This window comes from Oryctolagus cuniculus, chromosome 17 (assembly GCF_051225735.1).
Source record: "Oryctolagus cuniculus isolate XC-2025 breed Fujian yellow rabbit chromosome 17, ASM5122573v1, whole genome shotgun sequence".
NCBI lineage: Eukaryota > Metazoa > Chordata > Mammalia > Lagomorpha > Leporidae > Oryctolagus > Oryctolagus cuniculus.
The window spans coordinates 1743113-1761501 of NC_142883.1; the positions used below are offsets into that span (position 1 = coordinate 1743113).

Here is an 18389-nt window from a genome sequence, read left to right on the forward strand (position 1 = left end):
CAGACAAGAACGCACAGACTCGGGAAGCTCAGTGAACTGCACAAGCGACGAGTAAGCCCTAAGAACCCACATGAGTCACCTCACACACACATGCTAAACCCACAGCCTAGGGCAGAGTGGGACCACATCCAACACCCCTACACCCGGGAGGCTCCGGGGTCCCAACAACACCTCGGGGGGCACAGAGCAGAGTGAGGCCTCCTCCATGGAAATCCTCTCAACCTGATAAACCCAGTTTATCCCAGGTTATCCCAGACCACACTCGGAAGCTGCACCTCTTGAGAAGTAAACCATAAGATAATAGAAGATACCGGGAGGGAGACACAGACACAGGCCCCTTGGACCAGGAAGAGACACAGACACAGGCCCCCTGGGCCAGGGAGAGACACAGACACAGGCCCCCTGGACCAGGGAGACAAACACAAACACAGACCACAGGCCCCCTGGGCCAGGGAGAGACACAGACACAGGCCCCCTGGGCCAGGGAGAGACACAGACACAGGCCCCCTGGACTAGGGAGAGACACACAGACACAGGCCCCCTGGGCCAGGGAGGGAGACACAGACACAGGCCCCCTGGACCAGGGAGAGACACAGACACAGGCCCCCGGGCCAGGGAGAGACACACAGACACAGGCCCCCTGGACAAGGGAGAGAGACAGACACAGGTCCCCTGGACCAGGGAGAGACACAGACACAGGCCCCCTGGACCAGGGAGACAAACACAAACACAGACCACAGGCCCCCTGGGCCAGGGAGAGACACAGACACAGGCCCCCTGGGCCAGGGAGAGACACAGACACAGGCCCCCTGGACCAGGGAGAGAGACACAGACACAGGCCCCCTGGACCAGGGAGAAACACACAGACACAGGACCCCTGGACCAGGGAGAGAGACACAGACACAGGCCCCCTGGACCAGGGAGAGACACACAGACACAGGCCCCCTGGACAAGGGAGAGAGACACAGACACAGGCCCCCCTGGACCAGGGAGAGAGACACAGACACAGGCCCCCTGGACCAGGGAGAGACACACAGACACAGGCCCCCTGGACAAGGGAGAGAGACACAGACACAGGCCCCCTGGACCAGGGAGAGACACACAGACACAGGCCCCTTGGACCAGGGAGAGAGACACAGACACAGGCCCCCTGGACCAGGGAGAGACACACAGACACAGGCCCCCTGGACCAGGGAGAGACACACAGACACAGGCCCCCTGGACCAGGGAGAGACACACAGACACAGGCCCCCTGGACCAGGGAGAGAGACACAGACACAGGCCCCCTGGACCAGGGAGAGAGACACAGACACAGGCCCCCTGGACCAGGGAGAGAGACACAGACACAGGCCCCCTGGACCAGGTGCAAAGACCCAGGAGCCCAACAGGAGCCAGAGGAGCATCTTTAAAAAGACTAACGCATTATTTGAGCACTGGAAAAAGTATTTGTAGCATCGGACCGATCTCCCGCAATCCATCTAGGAAACAGAATAAGGTCATCATAGGTTCACAGAAAATTTGACAAACAAACGCAAATCTGTACCTACAACAACAACAAAACCAGCAACAGACAGGAAAGGAGCCAGCAGCAGCAGTGGGGGAGACGCGGGCGGCAGACAGCTCCCCCACAGTCACTGCTGCTGCCTGCTCTGATGCCGGCTCACCTAGACACACCTGTCCCCACGACACAGAATGAAAACCACCCACAAAACTCAGCAACAGGGCTTCGCAGTTGGAAGGGGCCTTCACCCGTACCAAAGTCATCAAGAACTTGCAAACTGGAGACTCCAGGCGTTCCACGCGTGGGAAGTCCAGTCCACAGCTCTGGGAAAGCCTAGTGCCCAGGGAGCCCGTCTGGCTGAGGGTGACATGGTGAAACCAGGACAACCTAACTTCTCTGGAAGAACTGTGCCAAATCTGTTATAATCAATGAGTTAAGAAACTGGATGTGGACTTCATTTCCCCTTGTTCTGGGAGGAACAAACGGTCCAAGCTGCCAGGGAATCCCCTCTGCTGTGATTGGGACTGCAACATGATCAACCAACAAGGGCAGGGCTGGGTCTCCTACAGGCTCCCCAAGGACAGCCAAGCCCTGGTCAGGGAGCACTGAACCGCTTCTCCAAGCTGCACCGTGGCACCAGCGCGGTCAGTGGCTCCAAGAACAGTAACAGTTTCCTCTGTAAGGAGAACGCTCTGCTCAGTCTGCATGGTCACCACACACGCCCTCTACTGACCCAGGACAAAGACCTGCAAGCTGGGAAGGACAGAAGCTACCTCTCCTTGACCTTCACCCGTGCAGAGTCCAGGCCCCTCTCCACACCACTGCCCCAGCCGCAGTGCTGACAACACGCCTCAGCCCCCTCACAGTGTCCCTGCAGAGACCCAGCGGTCCCAACCTTCCTTCCCTGGCCACACAGCAGGACGCCTGTCCAGCTGTAATCCATGTAATCAACTAACTTTATGTCTTCCTCCCAAGAATATGACTGTTTGTGGTAGAGGAGAAGAAATGGAGGGTTAAGGCACGGGGGAAGAGTGAGGACAGTTACAGTGATGCATTTAATAGGAACTAGAATTTAATTACCTAAACCCCTAGATGGTAATATATAGTAGTAACAGTGACATGCTGATGATGTTACCAGTCTGGGGTGGGGTAGAAAGCATATATAAATTATTTAAAATTGTAGTTCTAGCTATAAAACATTTCTGTAGGGGCTGATACTGCGGCACAACAGGTAAGGCCACCATCTGTGGCATCAGCATCCCATGTGGGCGCCGGTTCAAGTCCTGGCTGCTCCACTTCTGATCCAGCTCCCTGTTAATGCACATGGGAGAGCAGCAGAAGACGGCCCAAACGCTTGGTCCTGCACCCACGTGGGAGACCAGAGGAAGCTCCTGGCTTCAGCCTGGCCTAGTGCCGGCTGTTGTGGCCATTTGGGGAGTGAACCTGTGGATGGAAGAGATCTCTCCCTCTCTCTCCCTCCCTCCCTCCCTCTATCTCTCCCCCCCCACACCCCCACCCCCTCGACTCCCCCCAACTCTGCCTTTCAAATAAATAAATCTTTAAAAAAGAAAGTTTCTGTGCCTACCCTTCACAGGTTTCCATTTCTTTTTGGAGGGGAACCTGAGGAAGAATCAGTAATTCCTCCGCAGCAGTGATGTCACAGCCACCAACAGCACACAAGTGCAGCAGCTAAAGGTGAAGCAGGCGGCAGCTGCGCCCGTGTGGAACGGAGCTCTCTGTGCGCGTTCCTGCCCGCAGCTTTCAGCACAGCTCTCTGCATCTCCTGACACGGAGAACAGTACCTGACCGACCCATCACACCCCGGAGAGAGGACCCCAACCCATCACACCCCGGAGAGAAGGCCCCAACCCATCACACACCCCGGAGAGAGGGCCCCAACCCATCACACACCCCTGGAGAGAGGGCCCCAACCCATCACACCCCGGAGAGAGGGCCCCAACCCATCACACCCCGGAGAGAGGGCCCCAACCCATCACACCCCGGAGAGAGGACCCCAACCCATCACACCCCGGAGAGAGGGCCCCAACCCATCGCACACCCCGGAGAGAGGGCCCCAACCCATCACACACCCCGGAGAGAGGGCCCCAACCCATCACACACCCCTGGAGAGAGGGCCCCAACCCATCACACCCCGGAGAGAGGGCCCCAACCCATCACACCCCGGAGAGAGGGCCCCAACCCATCACACCCCGGAGAGAGGACCCCAACCCATCACACACCCTGGAGAGAGGGCCCCAACCCATCGCACACCCTGGAGAGAGGGCCCCAACCCATCGCACACCCTGGAGAGAGGGCCCCAACCCATCACACCCCGGAGAGAGGGCCCCAACCCATCACACCCCGGAGAGAGGGCCCCAACCCATCACACCCCGGAGAGAGGGCCCCAACCCATCACACACCCGGAGAGAGGGCCCCAACCCATCACACCCCGGAGAGAGGGCCCCAACCCATCACACACCCCTGGAGAGAGGGCCCCAACCCACCACATACCCCCGGAGAGAGGACCCCAACCCATCACACACCCGGAGAGAGGGCCCCAACCCATCACACCCCGGAGAGAGGGCCCCAACCCATCACACACCCGGAGAGAGGGCCCCAACCCATCACACCCCGGAGAGAGGGCCCCAACCCATCACACACCCGGAGAGAGGGCCCCAACCCACCACATACCCCCGGAGAGAGGGCCCCAACCCATCACACACCCGGAGAGAGGGCCCCAACCCATCACACCCCGGAGAGAGGACCCCAACCCATCACACACCCCGGAGAGAGGGCCCCAACCCATCGCACACCCTGGAGAGAGGGCCCCAACCCATCACACACCCGGAGAGAGGGCCCCAACCCATCACACCCCGGAGAGAGGACCCCAACCCATCACACACCCCGGAGAGAGGGCCCCAACCCATCGCACACCCTGGAGAGAGGGCCCCAACCCATCACACCCCGGAGAGAGGGCCCCAACCCATCACACCCCGGAGAGAGGGCCCCAACCCATCACACCCCGGAGAGAGGGCCCCAACCCATCACACCCCGGAGAGAGGGCCCCAACCCATCACACCCCGGAGAGAGGGCCCCAACCCATCACACCCCGGAGAGAGGACCCCAACCCATCACACACCCTGGAGAGAGGGCCCCAACCCATCGCACACCCTGGAGAGAGGGCCCCAACCCATCACACCCCGGAGAGAGGGCCCCAACCCATCACACCCCGGAGAGAGGGCCCCAACCCATCACACCCCGGAGAGAGGACCCCAACCCATCACACACCCGGAGAGAGGGCCCCAACCCACCACATACCCCCGGAGAGAGGGCCCCAACCCATCACACACCCGGAGAGAGGGCCCCAACCCATCGCACACCCTGGAGAGAGGGCCCCAACCCATCACACCCCGGAGAGAGGGCCCCAACCCATCACACCCCGGAGAGAGGGCCCCAACCCATCACACCCCGGAGAGAGGGCCCCAACCCATCACACCCCGGAGAGAGGGCCCCAACCCATCAAACATCCCGGAGAGAGGGCCCCAACCCATCACACCCCGGAGAGAGGACCCCAACCCATCACACACCCTGGAGAGAGGGCCCCAACCCATCGCACACCCTGGAGAGAGGGCCCCAACCCATCACACCCCGGAGAGAGGGCCCCAACCCATCACACCCCGGAGAGAGGGCCCCAACCCATCACACCCCGGAGAGAGGACCCCAACCCATCACACACCCGGAGAGAGGGCCCCAACCCACCACATACCCCCGGACAGAGGGCCCCAACCCATCACACACCCGGAGAGAGGGCCCCAACCCATCACACCCCGGAGAGAGGACCCCAACCCATCACACACCCCGGAGAGAGGGCCCCAACCCATCGCACACCCTGGAGAGAGGGCCCCAACCCATCACACACCCGGAGAGAGGGCCCCAACCCATCACACCCCGGAGAGAGGGCCCCAACCCATCACACCCCGGAGAGAGGGCCCCAACCCATCACACACCCGGAGAGAGGGCCCCAACCCACCACATACCCCCGGAGAGAGGGCCCCAACCCATCACACACCCGGAGAGAGGGCCCCAACCCATCACACCCCGGAGAGAGGACCCCAACCCATCACACACCCCGGAGAGAGGGCCCCAACCCATCGCACACCCTGGAGAGAGGGCCCCAACCCATCACACCCCGGAGAGAGGGCCCCAGCCCATCACACACCCGGAGAGAGGGCCCCAACCCACCACATACCCCCAGAGAGAGGGCCCCAACCCATCACACACCCCTGGAGAGAGGGCCCCAACCCATCACACACCCTGGAGAGAGGGCCCCAACCCATCACACACCCCTGGAGAGAGGGCCCCAACCCATCGCACACCCCTGGAGAGAGGCCGAGGACTTGGCAAGGTCACAGAGGGTGCCAACGTGACTGGTACTCAGCCACCCTGGGGGGGGGGGGGGGGAGGTGCTTTGCTGTGACTTCCCTGCCCGTCTTCCTCACATATACACCTCCTGATGGCCCCATCCACCCACCTCCTCTGTCTACTTCGGGTCTGTCCAAGGTCTTTGTGACTCCACTGAGACCCTCCTACCGCCCAGCTGGGCGTCCACATCTGTCCAATGGGCCTGATAAGGTGAGGAGCAGGGCCACTGGAACCCCTTTCTCCTCCCTTCAGAAGCCTGCTGGACCTGCTGGATCATGGGAAAGTGGGGGCCTGAGGGCGTAGACTGGGCCCCTGGCCCCGTGCTCGCACAGCTGCTCCGCCTCAGTCTCATGGCTATGCTCAGTTGGGGGAAATCTGCCCAAATGCATGCTGGGATGACGCACATTTTCCTGTGAGTGTCCTGCACTCCAGTGAACCTCTGACACTTGAAAGCCACACAGAGCACACGGCTCTGATGTTCTTTGTACTCTGCACTCCGTATTCAGTAGACACTTGATAGATTATCTGTAAACTGAGAACTCACGACTCAATCCAGCACAAACCTCTCTCTCTCTCTCTCTCTCTCTCTCTCTCTCAAGGACTCTGCCACTAATTAGCTGTGTCACGTTGTATACCTGGTTTCTGATGGAAAAGATACATAACTAAAAGGGCTACTTTGAAATTAGGAACAGTTTTTAATAACTCTGTTTTGCTAACCATGGTATCATGTCTCTCTCTCTGCACCCTATAATTAGCAGCGTATGCAGTGACAGGCACGTCATCTCACTGAGCTCAACAAACTGAAGGCAGGGCCACAGGCCCGTGGTGTCAGAGGCCCTCGGCCCACGGCCATGGCTCCACGGGCTCGACCACCCCCAAGCCAGCCTCCCCACATAGCTGCAAAGCCAGTCTGCTACTGCATCGCACAAAATCAGGCAGCTGGAGAGATTTTCAACAGCTGGGAGGGGAGGACAAGATGCCCTGTTTAGAAGGTAAGCCTCGAGGTTCACACACAAGTCCCGGGGAAGCAGAGGGGAGCAGGCGGCAGACATGCCATGCTCCCGAGGGGAGACACGACCTTAACCAGACAGAGAACACAGGGCGTCAAACCCCAAGCCTCCAAGGGCAGAGGTCCCTGCAGGCACTGAGCTGAGCCAGGGCGTATGACAGCGACCGACCCAGGCTAGCTGGTGCCCACAACACTTCCACCATGCCCAGAATGTGACAGTGACCAGCCCACCGACACCCCACCACACCCCAGAGCTGGGCCCTGGGCTCACCCTGGCCTCTGCCTACAGCACCCTGAGGACTCCTAGGCTGCTCAGGGTCGAGCCCCGCTGGTCTCTGCTCTCGTCCACTGTGCAAGGCTCAGCTACCAGTGCTACTGAGGACCCAGGAGCAGGGCTGCGGATCTCAGGCAGCACTGGGCTTAAAGGTCAGCCTCCCATTTGCAGCAGTTGTTGGCCACCTCGACTGACCAGGAGCCCCGCGCACTCGGGAGCTATGCAGAGTCGTCGGCCTGGGTGCACAGGAGGGGAGGTGGGAAATGCTGCTCCCTGAGGAATGAGAGGAAAACAAAGCCACACACCTCCCGAACAGCTCCCTAGGGGAACGGAATCCCGGCACTCTGACCCCTCCTGACACAGCCCAGTCAGCCACCGCCCACTTCCCCAGCTCTGCACCCCGCTCATCTGCATTCTCGTGGCTTTCAAAACCAGGAGCCCCAAGGCAGCTCTCAGCGCAGCGTTTGGGGGTTGTTATTGTAGCATTAAATGTCGGGTCATAAAACAAAACAGCCTCTCCCTGCCTCCCCAAGACAGGCAAGTGGCTCGGCCAGGAAATGACGGAGCTTCCTATCAGCTGAGGAGTGGGCGGGGTGGGCAAACAGGTACAGACCAGAAAGCTCTCAACGCCCACTTCTGCTCCTTCCACGCAGCTGTGGTGGACAGGCACGGCACTCCTCCCCACGGACAACTCACAGCCCGGCAGCCACGGTTAGCAGGAACGGCCTCCACCCTGGGGCACTCACTCCACGAGAGGCCCTCCGTGCTGGTCAGCTGAGAGCAACGCCCTTACGCTGGGCCCCAGGAGTGCTCTCCCAGTGGGCGCCCAGCAGCAGAGTGGGGGTCCACGCATTCTTACACTTCCTGACAACACCCCCCATCCACTCAGTTTCAACCCAGCAAGACCATCTCCCCCCCCCCCGCGCCACACTCCCAGCCTCAAGCACAGCCCAGGGAGGGCCCCACGCTGCCCGACACTCTGGGTGTTTAGCTGGCACATAGCAGACAGCTACCAGAGGCTCTCAGCTCGGACAGAGCAGCTGCCCACAGGCAGACACAGGTGAGGGCGTGGCAGGGCAGGCCACGCGTGTGGCATGTGTGCTGCACCTCTCCTCCAGGCGGCCATGCACAAACTCAGGAGGCCCAAGCTCCTCTGCTCGGTATCTCAGTGTACAGTGAGCTTAGAGTGCAGTGGGCGAGGTCCCGGGTTTGGGCTAGTTCTGAACATACCCCCCAAAATGCCCACGTTGGACTGTCACCCCAGGTGACAGCATGAGGGGTGAGCTGATCAAGTCACAAGCACGGGGCCCTCAGGGATGGCTCAGGACCTTAGCAAAGGGCTGAGGGGACCCGGCAGGGCCCTCTGTCCCCTCCACCACGTGAGGACAGCCTCTTGGAAAGCGAAGCCAGGCCCGAACCTGTCAACACCGCGATGCCGGGCTGCCCAGTCCCCAGGACTGTGAGAAAGGGATCTCCACGGTCGGTCTCGAGTGCTTTATCAGCGCGACCAACAGCCCGGACAGCCGGGTGGAGGGGCTGCGGCGCGGCAGGTGCCATTATACAGGGACCCCAGCGTCTGTGAATCTCGGTGTGCGTGGACGGTCCTGGGACCGGTGCCCTACGGAAACAAGAGATAACGTGTGCATCTCATCACGGGAGCTGCCCGAGCCTAAGGCCTGAGCACGGCTAAAACCCCCGGTGAACAATCCTGCAGCCACAGGAGGGGCAGGGGCAGGGTCAGATCTACTCCAGCGTGAAGGGAACTGCGTTGGCAGGGGAGGCACAGGCACTGGGCTCACAGCCGGCGCCAGGAAGAGGGAAAGGTGCACATGCAGAGGCGTGCTCCGGCAGGGCACCGGACCCGGCTTGAGGAAGGCAGGCGCCGTGGGGAGGTGGTGCAGGACAAAGTCAGAGTGGGCTCATACAGGAGTCGTCGCTGAACCAGCAAATTCAGCAGGGACCAGGTTCTCAGTGTCAGAAGAGGGGCTTAAAGGGGGGAGAGCCCTGCTGGGCTGTAACAGGGGCACGAGTGTAACACAGGGTTTTTAATATGGACACACAAACACCAGAGACAGCGCATGTACACGGAGCAGCGCGCGCACACACCGCACACAGGCACCCCTCGCTCGGCCCAGGGAGGGCAGCAACACAGCAGCTGCAACAGAAATCCCAGGCTCCCACACCCCAGTTCCAAAGCCACATCCCACAAAGGAACTGGGCTCCTCGGAGAGACGGCTGGTTCTCAGGTGGGACAGAGGAACCAGGTAAGACAGGAAGGAGACAAGAGCTCTGAGAAGCACGGAAGCGAGAGAAGCGGCCACAGCCGCCACAGCGGACGCCGCCCACCCCCTGGAGGCAGGAGGGCTCAGCACCAAATGGTGATGCTGGGTTAGGATCCACGGAGTAGCCAGGAGAGCACGCTCGCAGGAGTCAGCTGGACTGAGGGGAAGCAATCCTGCCGGTCTCGGAGCGAGCCTGCCCGAGCGCGCGGCACTACAGAGCGAACTTCACAGGAAGTCTGGCAGCGCCCACTTCATCTAGCACAAGAAAGAGCTGCAGGCCCTTAATGGGATAAATCAAAGCCACGCGCTGCCTGCGATGACGCCACGGGGAGACAGCAGCTCTCCTCTGTGATGTTCCTGCGAGGAGGCACAACCTCAACTGAACCACAGGACGCCCTGGCGACGTCTGACAAACAGCCCGCAGTCTCCGCAGCGGCGAGCCGGGGGCCGCTCCAGGTCCGGTGAGACAGGCATCGCGGCCGCGCGGCCCGGGCCCAGCTCCCCGTGCTACAAAGGACGCCCCTGGGACAATGAGCAAAGCAGAGCACAGGCCGAGGCGTGCACAGCAGTGAGGGGTGCCCGGACCTCCCCACACTGTCGCCTGCTTTGGGGTCCTGGGAGAGAAAGTCCCACGTGCAGGAAGCACACAGCAAGGCTTCGCTGGCGACAGCAACCACAGCTCTCAGCGAGTCAGAAACACTGCTTAATTCTGTACTTGCATCTTCTGAAACTTTTTTCAAAATAAAAAATAAAACATGGGCTGCTGGACGCCACTCCAAATTTGCTGAATCAAATTAGGATTCCCTTTTTCTCTTTGTAACGTTTTTATAAATTCATTTGAGAGACAGCTGGTTCACTCCCAGAAAGCCCCCAATGACCTGGGGGAGTGGGGAGGGCTGAAGCCAGGAGCTGGCAGTTGGGAATTGTCCCACACGAGTGGCAGGAGTCCAGTCACTTAAGCTCTCACCGCTGCCTCCTGAGACAACGTTAGCAGGAAGTGGAGACGCAGAGAGAGCTGGGGACGGAACCCACGGATATGAGATGCAGGGCCTGGAGTCCTGTCTTACCCACTAGGCCAGACAACCACCCCAGGATTCCGTCTTTTTTTTTTTTTTTTTTTTTTTTTGACAGGCAGAGTGGACAGAGAGAGAGAGAGAGACAGAGAGAAAGGTCTTCCTTTGCCATTGGTTCACCCTCCAATGGCCGCTGCGGCCAGTGCGCTGCGGCCTGCGCACCGCGCTGATCTGATGGCAGGAGCCAGGTGCTTCTCCTGGTCTCCCATGGGGTGCAGGGCCCAAGCACCTGGGCCATCCTCCACTGCACTCCCGGGCCACAGCAGAGGGCTGGCCTGGAAGAGGAGCAACCAGGACAGAATCCGGTGCCCCGACCGGGACTAGAACCCGGTGTGCCGGCACCGCAGGCGGAGGATTAGCCTAGTGAGCCGCGGCGCCAGCCGATTCTCTGTCTTAAAACGCATTGCCACAGCCACCGGCACAGACAGGTTTTCTCAGCATCCAAGCGGCCTTTCAGTGTAGAAGAAGCACACGCCCGCTGAACTCAATGCCCGTGTGAAATTATCACAAACGGTTACATTCCCAAATGGTAGAAAATTTTAAGAACTGCAACACAGGGCTCCTCATTTGCTGAATCCGCACACACAAGCCCTCTCTATTCACATTCACGCCGCGTGCTTCCTGAGAAACGTGCAGGCGGCTTCTGTGGGGGTGGGGGAGCAGTGAGGGTGGGGGTGAAAGAGCCCTTGAGACTCTAATAAGACTGAGGCTCGTAGGCCCGGGATCGGCACGTTGGTGACACCGTACACACATCCCCGAGGACCCAGTGGCCCCAGGAGCACACACAGGATTCTAGGTAGGAAGCCTCATTCTAAAAAAACCTAACGTTAGAGTAGTTAAAGAGGGAGAAAACAGAAAACAATTGATTAAACTCAGCTGTGACAAGCAATAAATGAAGTGGAAACGGTCGGCAGTGCCTAATAAGAAGTCAATTCCAACAGCACGGTCACCAGGGAGAGCAGCGAGCCAAGAGCAAGTCTAACAAAACCGGCCGTGGAAAGCGGCTTCTGTCACCGGACATGGAGGACAAAGGGCCTAAGCTGGGGACAGGAAGCGGTGAGAAAGACGGCCGTCCTAAGATACCCCCAAAGCGCGAGGCAGGCAAATAAAACAGGAAAAATAACTCCTTGCTTCAACTCAGATTAGAATAATCTGTAAATTTTGTTAAAGAAATAAGAGGAGTGGGGGGAGACGGGACTTGGTTTGTGGCACAGCAGGTTAAGCTGCCGCTTGTGCCGGTTCGAATCCCAGCTACTCAGCTTCCTTGTGACCCAGCTCCCTGCTAACACACCAAGGAGACAGCAGATGACAGGCCAAGTGCTGGGGCCCGACGCCCGTCTGGGAGGCCAGGAGGGAGCTCCAGGCTCCTGGTTGACCCTAGACCAGCCCCGGCTGTTGCAGCCATCTGGGAAGTGAATCAGCAGGATGCAAGATCAATCTCGCTCTTGCTCTCTATATGCCTTTCAAATAAATAAATAAATCTGTTTTGAAAGGTGGGGGTGTGTGGGGCTTCTGCTTAGGACCTAGAAAGCTGACGGGACATGACTGAGAGTGTTGTGGCGACAATTTCTCTTGTGCTCGGCAGAGCCAAGACTGCAGGGCAGCCAAGCAAACGGAGTTCCCCGAGACAAGACCCAGCAGACACACAGCACTGCCTCCACCCCGGGAAGATACGAGAAAGCAGCTAAAACGGCGCTGAGAGCTCAGAGCCCACTTTGGGAGCCAGGGTTCCAGCGTAAAGGAAACTCACTGGGTGTCTGCGAGAAACCACGAGGGGGGGGGGGGCGCTCCCCTTGGCAGCACAGGAGAGGGAGAGCGGCGAGCCCCACCTGTCCCTGCAGGTCTCTCCTGGAGCCGAAGCCAGAGAAGGCCTAGGCTGGGATGGCTGGGATGGCTGGGATGGCTGGGACAGAAAACGTCCGGAGCACAGAATTCTGACTGACGCCAGGCTGAGGTCAGCCACGGCCGGGCAGGTGCAAACACTGCAACCCCATCTCCTGCAGGGCCTGGACCGGGGCCGACCAGGGCCACAGACAAGGCCGCTCCTCTGGGAGCCCGGCACGCAGCACCAGCAGTGGAAGTGCAAGGGCAGGGCGCCACGCCGCGGGACAGGTGAGCAGGTGGACAGCGGCCCCAGGAGACCATGGCATGCTGCACCCACTCCAAACACACAAGGGCACTGGTTCTCTGAGCAGGCTGGCCAGGGTGTGCTGTCGATGGTCCAACCAAACCCAGATCCAGGCACAGCCATGAGGGTGCTCAGGAGACGTGGGTAATGCCTACAATCGGAGGACCTGATGCAGACTGGTATCTCAGTGAACTACACCTCACACCCGCTATGGACCAGCGTCCGCAGAAGCCAGGCCGGGCGGGGCATCTTCATGCCATGAAGCCCTCTACAGTCAGCTTTGCAGATCCAGTGAGGTTCCCAGCAGCCTGCCTGTGACCCAAGAAGCACACGCTGGGCCTGAAGAAGCGAGCTTCACACTGCAGCCCTTACAGAGACGAGCACTAGCACTCTGCTGGCCTCCCGGAAGACAACAGTGAGTGTGCTGTGCCGTCACCGACATCGCATCACCACTCTGGCCAGGCGCCCTTCCTTGTCCAGCGGTTGGATGCCGGCACATAATCTGTCCTGTGTAAACCAGGGCAGTGCACTGCCCGGTCTGTGAGTGAGAATGAAGCCTGGACAGAGGCCTGCACAGCTGGTACAGTCATCAGGGAAGTGGACCAATGGGTAGAAGATCAGCCCCCCCCCACCGTGTGTGTGTGTGTGTGTGTGTGTGTGTGTGTGACTCTACCGCTTAAGTAGATAAAAAAAAAACCTACTTTTTTTTTTAATGTCCAGACTATGGGGCCAACACTGTGGCACAGGGGGTTAAGCCACCGCCTGCAGTGCCAGCATCCCATATGCACACTGGTTTTAATCCTAGTTTTTCCGCTTCTGATCCAGCTCCCTGCTAATGCTCCCAGGAAGGCAGCGGAAGGTGACCCGAATACCTGGGCCCCTGCACCCTTGTGGGAGACCCAGATGAAGCTCCTAGTTCCAGGCTTCAGTCTGGTCCAGCCCCAGGCATTGCGGCCATCTGTGGAGTGAATCAGTGGATAGAAGAAGCGCGCTCTCTCTCTCTCTCTCTCTCTCTCTCCATCTCTCTTTGTAACTCTGCCTTTCAAATAAGGCACAATTATTTGAAAGGCAGAATTACAGAGAGGCAGAGGCAGAGGCAAAGAACTCTTCCATCCGCTGGTTCACTTCCCAAATGGCACCAATGGCCAGAGCCAAGCTGATCAAAGCCAGGAGCCAGGAGCCTCTTCCAGGTCTCCTGTGTGGGTACAGGGGCCCAAGGACTTGGGCCATCTTCTGCTGTTTTCCCAGGCCATGGCTGGATCAGAAGCAGGACAGCCAGGACTCGAATAGGCGTCTATAGGGGATGCCGGCGCTGCAGGCAGTGGCTTTACTGACTATGCCACAGGGTCAGCCCCAAATAAATACATCTTCTTAAAAAATAAAATGTCTGGAATAATATTTTATGTTCTGTAAGTTTTAGCAAGATTTAAAAAAAAAGACGAATTCATTCTCCAGACTTGGACTGCAAACCTCAGCGCTGCGCCTACCCGCAGGACACCTGTGTGCGAACTCCGCTCTCTGCCTACCCGCAGGACACCTGTGTGCGAACTCCGCTCTCTGCCTACCCGCAGGACACCTGTGTGCGAACTCCGCTCTCTGCCTCGCCTCTCTCAGCTCTGAAACAGAGATTAAGAGGGGGCCTGCCTCACGGGGTCGCTGAAAGACTGAATGAGTCAAAAGACAGACCAGGCCTCCAACAGGAGCCAGCACACTGCAAGCACTTGGCAAACATCGGCTGTTGAGAGGATGATGCACCGTGTAACCTCCCCTGGAGATGGCTCAATTCTCCTCCTATAAATACATCTGCAGGCAAATATCAGCTATTCCAGCTCCCTAAGTGTTGGGATCACCTTTATGTGCCAGGTCCAGGACAAACGGAACAGAGAGACTGGGGGCAGGCACTGGCACGGCTGACAGCCCCGACAGTGCTCCGGTGCTGCACCTCGGGGCAGGGCGCCTGCCTGAGTGCCAGCTTCTCCGCCAGACGGGGTTCTGGCAGCTGTGGGCATCTGCGGATGAAGCGGCAAACAGAAGATCGAATCTCCCTCTCCCCTCCTCCCTCCCTCCCCACCAGAGTTCCAAATAAAATGAAAAGAACAAAGGAGAAAGTACCTTTAAAAATCATAGAGGGAAATCACATTAAGTCAATAAACATGATTTTATTAATATTTATTAATATTCCTGAAACACTTCCAGAATTCATACGTGAGTGCATCTAAAATTACTTGGAGGTCACATAACTCCAAAAAGAAATCAGACCCCAGCTTCTACTCCAAGCCAGCACAGGCCCCTGGGCAGGACAGCGGCGTGCAGGCTGCCAGACCCAGACCTGCTGGAGCCCCTGTCTCCTGGCAGGAAGGGCAGAACTCACCAATCCAGCATTCTAGGCGCGCACAGGGCGTGGTCTTCACCACGTCTGGAGGGTCCACACCGACATTCAGGCACAAGACTAAGGCCACGCTGACCGTCTTCATCTGGAAGCACAACAGGTAAAACACCGATTTCAATGAGGCGCTCAGAGGTGCATTTTTCCAGTTTTTACAGTGTCTCCAAAACAGTCCACCCCTTCCCAGCACCCTGCCCCTGCACCACACCTGCACGCCCGTCACCTGCGCCACCCAAGGCTACTGAGCGAATGACTTCCTTCGTTGAAGGAAAGGGATGGGGGTGGGACCGGAGGGCAGGAGCTACTTTGCTACAATAACCTCCAGAAACAGAAATCTTTAATCAGAAGACAAACATTTTCAGGGTCCGATACGTCCCACTGAATCCCGTTCCAAGCTTACACTCCCACCAGTTGATCCTTCTTCCGGTTCTCGTGATGAGAAACAGTGTCCTGGGTTGGTTTAGTGTGTGTTCTCACGTGTCAGCAACGCTGGTGAAATGCTCACCTGTGAACCGTCCGCTCATAACGATACCGCATATGTGTACTGGGTTTTTCCTGGCTAATTTCCACGCACTCTTCACATGTTAAAGATCGTGTCCACACTGCACATTGCAAATAACACCTTCCTCTGGTGTTGCCATCTGGTTCGTTCTCTGCTGCCTGGAACGACTCCCTCCTCAGGCCCTTGCCTGCTACACCTCCCTTAACGACTGCTCAAGCCAGAACAGCCTCGGAGTCACCATTTGCTTGTTCACTTGTTCAGCAAGCATTCAGTGCGTGACTGCTAGGTGCACCCACTCCTTTTAGGCGCTAGGGAGCAAACACCCCGGGGAACAGGAGCTGCAGGTGTCGTTTCAAACCAGGAGCCCACTCAGAGGCTCCTCCGGCACCCTGCTCCTGCGCCCTAGCCCCACATGCCACTTTGTCTTCTCTCGTCCCCCCGAATGTCTCCTCAAGGGGTCCACATCACTCCCAAGCGCCCCTCCCCCAGCTGGGCTGCAGTGCCCTCCCAGTGCACCTGCACACTCACACACACGCACGCAGGCACACGGCCACAGAACCCTTCCCCCAGCTGGGCTCCCAGCTGCAGCAGAACCAAGCTTCAACACGCAGCGCGCCCCCTGCTGGAGGCCAGCCCCACAGCCGCTGCCCTGCTCTGCACCAGGGCAAGCCCAGCTCCCACTCCTCGGCAGTCCCGCCCTCAGCCACCCCCGACCTACAGGACACTCAGCATGACCTCAGCCCCTCCTGTTTCTCTGTGACTCTTTCAAATAAATAGATAAATCTTTTAAAAAAGAAAAAAGGGCGAGTCCTTCCTCTCCCAACACTATTCACCCCTGCCTCCAAGACAACTAAGGAGTACAGCCTCCTGTCCTGGGTACCGGGAGAGACAAATGTCCCCTTTCCCGGTCAGGAGCAAGGACTGAAAATCCACCCGCGAGCAGAAGGCTACGGTATTAAGTGGCCCACACGGCTGACCCAGCACTTTACAGCAAACGCAGCCCTTGAGGCAGGCCACTGACAAGAGCACTCTGGGCTCCCCGTGGCCGCGGGGACCGACAGAGGCAGCCGCCCCACAGCTCCCAGTGTAGACAGTAAGGCCTCAGCGAGGCACCGCCCAAGCCCTGCAGCAAGCGCCAGGCTGTTTCCTGGAGAAAATGCCGGCTTTGCCAGTCACCACGGCTACCGGGGGTGGGGGGGGCACGCTTCCCTGGAGAAAACCATCTGCCCGGGTCAGGTCCTCTCTGGGCAAACGGCAGCAGCCCCGGCCCCGCACGGCCAGCTTGGCTCTCCATGGGCTCAGACACTGTCAACTTCAGTCAAAAACAGAAATGGAAAATCCAAACTTTACATTGTCACGGTTCTGTGTTCTGATGGTATCTCGCACCCGCCCAGGTAAGCTGTCCCTTTGCCCAGAGTGTCCATGCTGCCCACTAAGCAGCCACCGAGCAGCCGGCCTACGGCCAAGCACCGTCCCCCGACTCCATGTCGCCACAGGCGCTGCGTCATCTCGGCATTGCACGCAGAGTGGGGCCAGACTGCAACACAGGGGTGACGTGGCTTCGCTACAGCACTCCGTAACTTTCCTACTCTGTTAGTAGCTGCGGTGTGTCTGTGAAGTGAGCTTTATCGCAGGCGCGTGTGCCCCGGAGACCACACCACACACTCAGGGTTGGGTGTTTCCCGTGCTCTCGGCTTCCCGCCTGCTTCACCAGGCCCAGCTGGCTCTCACTGCGTCCTTAGCCTGCAGACACAGCATCCCTTACTGATGGCACGCTCCTCGCACAAAGCCCACAGGAGAACCATGTGGGGTGCCCCCAGGGCCGGCCCACGCTGCTCCTCCGCCACGCTCTGCAGCTGCTGCCCTGGAGTCCCAACCCCCATGTACCAAGAGAAACGGGCAGAGAGTTTTCTAGGCTACCCCTGGCTCATCCTCTGCCTCCTCTTACCCCCAGGAAACCGCCTGCAGGTGCTGGGCTTTGCCCTGCACTTCCAATGGATAGCAGCCTCCATGGTGGGCACTGCACCCTGTGGCTGGAGCGCACGGTTCTTTCACCCTCCACTAACAGGCCACACACTGAGTGGGGGTCCCCACCTCACCGAGGCACCCAGGGAGAGAGGCCCTGTGCGCACTCAGGGAGCCAGGCAGCAGAGGGGCAGCAACCGGGCCCAGCTCCCTCGGACTGGCAGGCCCTGGGGAAGGCACCCCGCCTCCTGCCTCCGTATCGGTGTCTGGCAACTCTGACTTTATCCCTATTTCTTCCACCTTGGCCATCATTCCAGACAAATTACATTCCCTCTACCTCTACAACCGTGGCTAACAAATTTACAGTAATGCTCAGTAGAGTAAGTTCTGAGTTATCATAAAGCATGGCTCTGAAGACATCCAAGGTGCTCAGAGCACTAATGGAAAGCCTCCAGGAACAAGGAACCCCTCACCCCTTCTCACCTGTGCTACTCTGTGAGTGACAGGAGGGCGTGGCCCAGAGGGAAATGGGGGGTCAGCTATGCTATGCAAATGAAGACAGTGGAGACCAGGTACACCTAACCCCACAGCCTGTGTCCCATCTAAGAAAACTCCAGGACACTCTGACATGTGTGCCATCCTGCAAAAACACACGTGGGCTAACAGCTAGCTACCAATTTAATCCCAAAATTGGGCAAAGGGGTTATCAGTAAATATCTTAAGCCCATCAAGTCTGCCCTGAACTCTGCAAATGTTAACCACGCTGACAGAATCTCCAGTTCTCAGCTAGAGCCTTGTGGTGTTTTATTTTCATTTCCACGGCAACTTCATTCTAAAAAGTCTAGAT

At 58.6% G+C, this 18389-nt stretch overlaps 1 protein-coding gene across 1 annotated transcript in view; it reads right to left on the reverse strand.

Annotated features, from left to right (window-relative positions):
- The window catches only part of RPTOR (regulatory associated protein of MTOR complex 1), a 342586-nt gene that overhangs the window by 257588 nt on the left and 66609 nt on the right, over window positions 1-18389 (reverse strand). The window contains exon 2 of the mRNA XM_070060172.2: window positions 15061-15163. Within this exon, the coding sequence (XP_069916273.1) occupies window positions 15061-15163 (103 nt within the window). The remainder of the gene's footprint in view (window positions 1-15060; window positions 15164-18389) is intronic.